The sequence below is a fragment of the Diadema setosum genome, chromosome 4 (assembly GCF_964275005.1).
Source record: "Diadema setosum chromosome 4, eeDiaSeto1, whole genome shotgun sequence".
Classification (NCBI taxonomy): Eukaryota; Metazoa; Echinodermata; class Echinoidea; order Diadematoida; family Diadematidae; genus Diadema; species Diadema setosum.
This window is the reverse complement of record NC_092688.1, coordinates 13,139,349-13,148,729: the sequence shown is the minus strand read 5'-3', so window position 1 is coordinate 13,148,729 and position 9,381 is coordinate 13,139,349. Positions and strand designations below refer to the sequence as shown.

The 9,381-nt window shown below is 38.8% G+C and overlaps 1 protein-coding gene across 1 annotated transcript; it reads right to left on the bottom strand.

Annotated features, from left to right (window-relative positions):
* Window positions 1-356: 356 nt before the first annotated feature.
* Window positions 357-9,077, bottom strand: LOC140226883 (E3 ubiquitin-protein ligase RNFT2-like). The gene is made up of 8 exons (XM_072307311.1): window positions 8,510-9,077; window positions 7,680-7,756; window positions 7,045-7,145; window positions 6,390-6,543; window positions 4,013-4,159; window positions 3,496-3,561; window positions 2,272-2,373; window positions 357-1,363 (listed from the first exon to the last, which is right to left on the bottom strand). Exons 1-8 carry the CDS (start codon window positions 8,907-8,909, stop codon window positions 1,232-1,234), a joined length of 1,179 nt encoding a protein of 392 aa, XP_072163412.1. The 5' UTR covers window positions 8,910-9,077; the 3' UTR covers window positions 357-1,231.
* Window positions 9,078-9,381: the final 304 nt, after the last annotated feature.

Sequence of the window (9,381 nt, the reverse complement as noted above, 5' to 3'; positions counted from 1 at the left end):
ACTCTGTGACTGGATCTGGTGATAAGAAACTGCTACATATGACACAGATCTTTCAGTTCATAGCATGTATGGTTACTGGATACATATTCACAAGTTAGACAGGGCTACTTCACAGGAAAATGCATAAAGTAAATCAACTTGAACGGAAAATAGGAAACAAAGAGAAACACTGCTGGAAAAATATCTATATCATATATAATATCTTTATATAGCTATGTATTCGTATTTATCTTTTAAGACGCATCGAGCATATTATTTCAGCATGTCTGCAAAGAGTTTAATTGTAACTTCTGTTAAAGGGATTGTATAGTTTTGGTTGTCACCTAATTTCAGGTTTCTACCATTTTTTGGTACGATAATGAGAAACCTCTATGAAATATGAAAGAGCATGTAATTCTATGAGGAATTCAATGTCTACTTGAACGTCTACCGGTCCTGAAATGGCTGAGACATCCAAAAAAGAGCGATTCTAATGAAGTGTGGGACCCTCACTTTATTACAATCGCTTTGTTTTACTTTGTTTTTGGATGTTTCAACCATTCCAAACCTGACCTTCATCAAACGAACTGAATTCCTCTTAAGATGGTATGTTCTGTACTACGTCATAAGTGTGTTCTTGGTATCTCGCAAAAAGTTAAAAGCCCAATTCTCATCTCCACCGATCCTGTATTATCCCTTTAAACCTCATTGTCACTTTAAATATGGGCATAAGAGTGTTAATCTACATCCTTATTTTTCATCACCTCATCTAGTGATTTCACTGTGTGCAGTCTAAGAATTATTAACACTCTTCTCTGGTTGATTGGATGGCGTCTGGATGGCGTCACACCAGTGTGCTGCTGGAACCCCTCGGTGCATGTGGCGAGACGTTGATTGTACGGTATAAGTAGTCCATCATCACAGCTTCAATCAATCACACACACGTGGAATATTACAAGGAAGCAATTACCACAGCTGTTTTTTTGGAGAAAGTAGTAGTCTGAAGTGGACTGCAAAAGCAGAGCCTTGGTGACAGCCCAAACAATCTGCCAGTTAGTGGATGCTACTCTTGCAACAGCACGCCTAATTGGAAGGGTTGACTGCAGTCAACATCTCCATAGCAACAAATTTGCTACATGTCGCTCAATGTCTTTCTTGGAAAAGACAGAAAAGGAGGAAAAAGAATTGCCCCTTCCACATGAGCATGTAAGTAGCTGCTGATTTCTTGGCATCGATTGCGAGGAGTTCCGCTTCAGAAGAGCTGGATGGACATGGCGGTGGAGCCGTCGCGCCACGTGGGCGCCGAGGCGATTTGGGCGCGGCACATCGGGCACGTCCTCTCGCGGTCGAACCACAGCGCCACACAGTCCTCGCAGAAGATGTGCTGGAAGAAAGAGGAAAAGGCAGTACGAGCAAGGTGTACCACATGAGCATGCAACTTTTAAGAGTTGGAGAATTTCTTTATTACTCATGAATTCTTTCCATCAGTATCTGCATAAGCCTAGCAACCTCTCTCACATTTGAAAAATAATATTGACCAGAGAGGTGGAAAGAGAATCCATCTACATGTATATCCTTGATACTAACTATCTGCTGTTTGACAAGAACATGGCCAACATCATGATTCTTATTCCCTTTACAGGTCATCTTCAATGGAGTATATATAGCATTTGATATTCTTTTAAAACTACTGAAATTGAAATATTGCAAAATGTTATGATAGGGACTGGTATATGCACATAGAGTAGGCCAATCTAATTATCAATAAATGACAGGCAGTAATGCAAGTCTGAAGGCATTTGAAAGCATTTGACAAGAAAAGAAAAGACAACTTGGGGGGGGGGGGGGGGGGGGAGTCCCCTGATCATCAGCCCACCACTGTTTGGTATTGACCTTCTAAACCCCATTTTATGAAAAGTTGCTACCAACACTTGCTGAGATGGCAAGTGCCATGGAAATGATGTTATCCTAACATCTTTTACGAAATGGAACCTTGATGTTTCACCTGCAGTCATCCCCAGTTTTATGGATAAAACCACTCATGGAATTAATTTCTTGCATTATCCCCGGTGAGAGTACTTTCATGCAGACATTTAAATTGTATCCAAGACTACTAAATTTCAGACAAGCATATACTCTAATTGCATACAGAATTCACATCTCTCTGGTTTTTTTTTTATATTTTTTTTTCTTTTGCATTATGATCCTTGCTCCGATAGTTTGGTTTCATACCCATTCATAAGCTATACATGTTGATTTTTTTTTTTCACTCAATAATAGTTTGACTCTTACTTTGCAAGCGAGCTGGATTGGTTCCTGGAAGGTGTCTTGGCAGATGGGACAAGCCTCTCCAACTCTCCTCATCTGGTCCTGTGAGGGGGTAGTACCGTATTGCTGGTTGAGAGAGAACAAAAGTGGAAGAAATGGATTACGTTTATCGTGACAGCTTTTTGAAGCATTTGAAAGCATTTGACGTTCATATTGTGGTACTCAACATCAAGCGCCGAAACATCTGGATCAATGCTATGGAGAAGTGAGAAATATATGTAGACCAGTGGCTACTAAGGGTTCCGACAGAAGTTTTGGTTATAAATATGTATTTCATGAACGTAACTTAAATTCTTTTTAGATATAGATTTTACAACATAAATTCCTCACATTTCCTTCGGCACTGACCACAGTGACACAAAGCTGCAAAAATCATGCAGAGAACAAGTATAGTAATCTAAAGATGGATAATGCTGCACAGGATATCATTTCAGGAGTTCTATTTTATTTTCTTCATTTAACAGGTTACAAATCATAATTTTCATTTCATGTTTACCATAATTTTAGTCTTTTCTTAATCATTAACACCATTAAAAAGTTACCTTCGCAAACACACACAAACACACAAATCAAGACAAACGTTCACTACCATACAAAAAGAGCAAATACGTAAATCAAGTTTTGATTACTATGTCTTGATTATTGAGGTTCCTTAGTCAGTTAAAAGATAAAACACACTGCACTGGAATGGTATTCTTCTCATATCTGCAAAACTCCTGTCACTGTTTAATTGTTTGGTCTTTTGCTGTGTTTTGCATCATACGCAAGAAGAGCAGGATTTCACACAAATCAGTGGGATTACCATACAAGAGGATCACCATGTCAAGATAAAAGCTGTGTTTAACTATGCAAACAAATCTGGTTGACTGCCAGAAACATGTCAATGGTCTATGAAAAACAAATGCACTGTCATGAGATAATCATGAAGTACAGATAATTAATTTATTCTCAGCTTGAGCCACATAACTATGGTTTAAACTGGACTCCTCTAAGTTGCTGTTACCCTGGCTTGGACATTACTGGAATCAACTTGTTGCAAATACAGTTACATCAACTAGGTGATTTACCATGTGCATATTTTCCCGCATAATACAGTTATGTCTGTGACACAACTAGCAAGAAAGGGAAGATGTTATGGAATGACTATGAAAAAAATGTGGACCGAATGCAATAAATGTAAGAACTCACCACTTCACTAAAAATGTTCCTCACAGCTTTTCTCACTTCTGATTGTTTTCTGTAAATAGTAAAAGCCTGCAACGGGAATGGACAAGGGCAGAAAATCAGATGATCTGGTTGTCATATAATGAGTCTTAACTAGTGGTCATGAAAACAATATCATGCAAACAAAACCATACTGCTTTTAGAGAAAGAATACACACAAAAAAATCCCAATTCATATAAGGACAATGACTAAAAATTCCACTGGAGAACACTTCTGAGTGTCAATTTGAGAATCAAATATAATATAATTTCACAGTATCTTCTTCAAACTCACATACACAAGCAAACAAAAAAAAAATATATGTATGCCTCTTCTGGAGCAATAATTTGAGCATTTCAGCAAGCACAAATGCCACCATCTGCTCTTCAATACATGCAAACACAAGCGTCAATCAATCAAATCACACAAGACTTTTTTCCACTTCTCCTTTACATCCCGATTGTTGCATAAATCAAATATTTCCTGCTGGATCATACTCACTTTTAAAATAACATATGCAAAGGTTAGGACATAGCTGACAATCCAGTGTGAGTCCCTGTCATCTAGGAAGTAGGCTAGCCACAGAGGAAACGGCGGTAACATGCGATAGATCTGGGACAGCTCCTCAATGGCAAGATACACTTTCCCCTGCAGGAAAAACAAAAAACACACAAAAAAAGAGTTGGTGAAATGAGTGAAGCAAAGAGACAGATGCAGATATGGACAGATGAATAAATAGATGGACAATTAAAAAAAAAATGAATAGACAGAGATTCAGATAGATATATTGATAGATTGATAGATAGACAGATAGATAGATAGATAGATAGATAGATAGATAGATAGATAGATATATAGATAGATAGACAGACAGATAGATGGATAGATGGATAGATGGATGGATGGAAAGATGGATGGGTAATACAGACATGTATAGACATAAAGACAAAAGAGATATAACAGCCAGTGCTCTTTTAATTCAAGATCATTTCAAATGCAACCAGCATTACACGAAGATGAATCTATAAACAATCAAAGGATCAAAATTTGAGAATCACCAATATGCAGACAATTCACCAGAAGAAAAAGTTTGAAATGTTTGTCAAAAGTTAGAACTTAAACTAGAAATGTCGCTTTGGCGACTGGTATGCCTCCGCCATAATGCATGATTTTCCCAATAGGTCTAGATAGTACATGTGGACAATGTGTGATTACATTTTCACAAAATTGGCAAAATATTGAAATGACAAGTTTGTCACAAATGTGTTGAATGTTCACCTTCCTTGACCTAGGTTTAATTGGATGAATAGGAGAGCATGTATCTAGGGATTTAAGGACTTTAACTCGACTTTGACCCATTCATACATTTAGGCATTGAGTAATTTTCAAGGTACAGGTGTGGAGAAAAAGTGCAATTTCTGAATTGAATAGTAAATTGTTACCATTTTCATCTGGCCCTTGACCCTAAAATTCATAAGATAATCACTTTCAGGTAGAACATGCATAATATGTACTAAGTTTCAAGATAACTTGAGCCACTTCCGAGATATGGAGAAAAAAGTTAGATCAGCACTTTCACTTGATCTTTGACCTTTTGACCTTTGAGGCAAAAAAAGAAGAAAAAAAAAACTTTCCAGAGAATTTCTATTAGGTTACACATGTATGCATACACCAAGTGTAAAAAAATAACCCTGCTGGCATTGCATGATAGGAGGGTAATAGTAAAATTTTGAAGTGTTGCACTTGACCTTTCACCCCTGACCTTTGACCCCATGAACCCTACATTCTCTAGATAATCACTTCCAGTCAGTATATGTATATACTATGTTCCATGAAGATACCTTGAACAATTTTCCAAGGTATGGAGAAAAAAAAAGTTTTAATATTTTTACTTGACCGTTTGACCTTTGACCTTTGACCTCATGACCCAAACTTTCACCAGAGAATCTTAATTGGGTAATACATGTATACACTAAGTTTCAAGAAAATATCTTCAGGCATTCAATAGATATGGTGGAAATAGTGAAATTTTATGTATTTGACCTTGACCTTTTGACCTTTGACCTTTGACCTCATGACCCAAACTTTCACCAGAGAATCTTAATTGGGTAATACATGTATACAGTAAGTTTCAAGAAAATATCTTCAGGCATTCAATAGATATGGTGGAAATAGTGAAATTTTATGTATTTGACCTTGACCTTTTGAACTTTGACCTTGAGCATGTGCACCCAAAAGTTGATAGGCACAACTTCACCCCCTAATACACATACATGCCAAGTTTCATTAGGATACCTCAACGGGTTTTGATAGTTACCTTGTCCACAAAATTCATTACGGACGGACGGAAGGACGGACGGACGGACGGACGGACGGACGGACGGACGGACAACCCGAAAACATAATGCCTCCGGCACCACTTCGTGGCGGAGGCATAAAAACTGCTTGAAACATTCCTGTAAAGATCTATACATGAAATATACCATTCACTTTTTTTTTTTATACCAAAGCTGTTGGTGACTCTGATCTTGTGAACTGGAAGGCCTTGCCTAAGATGGCAAAGGATTCATTCTTTCCTCAAATCTTCAGTGCAGAATACTGTAAAACGCGATATTTTCACAGCATGAAATTTTTGCGAGCTGCCTCTAACATTCAATGTGTGCAGTGTAAACAAGAACTTTCACATGCATTTTAATTTTGCGAATCTTGGCTCTCGCGAAATTAAAAAGCATGCGAACATTCCTCGTTTTACAGCAATTCATCCGTCCAGATAGAAACCACATGGTGTGCATGCCTCAGGAGTGTTTCCCATAAGCTTTATAATCACACAGGGGAGTTCTAGATCTTTAAGCTTGACCACACCCAAAGGGGTACTCACCCTCTTCTTGAAGCTGAGTACTGATGCGGGCAGGAGGGTAACAAGGCACTTGAGACACAGTGTGGAGTACTTGATGACAAAGTCTGAGATGCCCACACACCACAGCACGGCCCACAGAGTCATCTCTTCGATGTTTGGATTCAGGAAGATCAAACTAAAGAAAGGGAAGAAAAAAAAAAGGAAAAAACATCAGGCATGCAAGAAACATGTGATGACTACAAACCCTTGAATAAGTTGTAAAATGCTATTGCTAAAATTTTTTTGTTTTTGTTTTCACTAACACAGAATGAGAGGATGGGAGAGTATTACAGTAACACAAATCTTGCCAGGGCCTGAGTCAAGTATTGTGCATCAAGTACTACATACTGTACTATTATAATTTGAGAAGCATGGTGATCGAAAGGATTTATGTTTTTTACTACATTACTAGATATACTGGTAGTTTGGGGGCATGTACCACAGCCATATGCACCTCTTTTTGATGAAATACACTCTAGACCAGCGCTTCTCAACCAGAGGGCCATGAATCTCTTGCAGGTGGGCCATTATGTCTGCCAAACACAGACCAACTAGTGCAGCAGAAGATGGGCTATCCAGCCATCTTGTCAGATGGAAAATGAAAATAACAAACAAACAAACAAACAAACAAACTCACCATTTGTACAGCTGCTGCTCCTCCAGTACGTAGTAGATGAAGGCGATGTTGACCACAAGGAGACCAAGCCTCAACAGTAACGATGGAACACTCCTCTTCTCCTGGTGTAGGAGAGGAAATGAAAAGTGAAAAACAGACATTGCTACAGCCAAGTACCAGTAAGAGCACTGCTCATACAAAGTAGAGTCAGTTGACCATTACTTGCTTGGCATTGACAACCTGACCAAATGGCCAGGTAATTTCTGCAGAAACAATATTTCATTTGTGTAACAAAAGCACAGTAACCTTGCAATAATAGTGATGCTACAACCTTTGTTCTACACGGAAGTTGTTGCACACAACTTCAGCTGTCTAGTGATATGCACTTCTTGCATGTTTATTATTCATCATGATTTTATTAAACTAAAAAATTCACATTCAAAGTCACAAAGTAAAAGCAAAGAATCACATGAAGACATACAGGAAGACCAAAATAAGAAAAAATAAAAACCTTGCGAAATATTCCGCGTATACAGTAAGCTGTCTTAAAAATTCATCACAGTAGCTATTAACACAACTGACATGATCTAGCTGCTCTTTATTCCCATCATTCAACAGCTTCTTGACATACTGTGTGTGGATTCAGAAGCACTTACCTTCAGGTCAATTTCTCGTTTGACACTGCCGCTGTGATGTAGGAATGTGCCAATTAGACCCAGAAAGACTGTTAGACCTGCACACGGATAGAACACGGTGATGATACAAGGAAAGACGTCACACAGCCATGTCACAGAGAACATTTTGTACAATTAATGGAAGCAATCATCTATAGCGCACAAACTGAGATTCAGACCAATGATGAACAGCAAGATAAAAAGCATTTCTGTCAAGATCGGAAAAAGATACTGGTATGATTTCAATTCTATCTCAAGAAGATGTACTTAGAGACTCGTCCAGTATTAATGCTCAAGAGCAACAGAGGTGATCCTCACCTCTTTTTGAGTATTATTATTACATGATAGTTGCTAAAGACTGGAATTTCCTTTCCCCTTTCCCTCCCCTCCCCCAGCATACATGTAAGAAAGAATATTAAAATTCAGATATTGCTCTTAATATTATTCTGTCGATTTAGGCACTATCAAACAGATCAAATGGGTAAAAAAAAAAAGATACTACATGGTATAGCCTTAGACATACACTTGTACTTCATTTCTTTGTTTTCTATGATATGCTTCATTTCATTTTCATTCAATTTGTTTTCACAACTGAATAAAAAAAAAAAAATCAAATGTGATGAAGAAATCAAATGACAGAAGTCATGCAAATTTGAATTGTGGTGGAATAAGCAGCAGCCAATTTGGTACAATAATGTTATTTCTAACAGTGTTAACTTGTGCAGTCAATATACCGCAATGCATTCTAATACTCAATGGACAATAAATTGGAGAAACTACTTTACAGCATGCCAAACAGAGGTGGTTCTTACCGAGACGATGGTCGTAACCCAACTTGAGAGCAACGATGAGACCAAACAGCAGCAGCTCAGCACACCCTTCTGAGAGGTAGTGGGCTAGGTTGGTGTCTGTGAGGCCACCACGCCCACCCTGTCTACCACCCTCTCTTTCTCCTTCTTGATCTGTTTCCCCCATTGGCAATCCTCCTCCTCCTCCTCCACCTCCTCCTCCTGATCTTCCGGCTCCACCACCCCGGCCTCCCCCGCCCGGTAGATGGAAGCGCCCATCTGGATCCGGCATATCGATCACCACCATGTCCTGCTCTGAAGCGTTTGCTCCATCCACTTCCGGGGGAGCGTCCATCGTCTGGAGTCCGGGTATGACGTTCTGAAGAGCGAGATTCAGTTGGCTCCGCAGTGAGCCCGCCGACATCACTGGAGTGTGCCGACACTTGAATAAAACTCTTTGATTCGCACACTGGTCTACTGCCCCCACAGACACATGTATCCCTTCTATCTGCTGCACTTGGGAATGTACTGCCTTTCGGGAATAGGTGGCATTACTGAATAGAGTCCCGACTTCCTTCAGACTTCTCTTAATAAATTCCTACACAGCATGGACAAAAGAATACCAGTATAGATTTCATAACAAAAACAAGATTTATCTACCAAAAGAAAAAAAAAAACACACACACACACACACATGTTGGAAGACTGCTCAAAGAAAAGACAAGGGAAGCTACAATTGTAAAATGTCTTCATAGTAAAAATCAAACAGATAGCATAAGATCGAAGACTGCTCTTGTAAACAATGGCAAAATTTATCTTGTGATAATTTCTGTAGTTGTCTTCAGTACCATTTGGAATTGTGATCACAAGCAAATCCAGTAGCAAAAAAAGCTGCT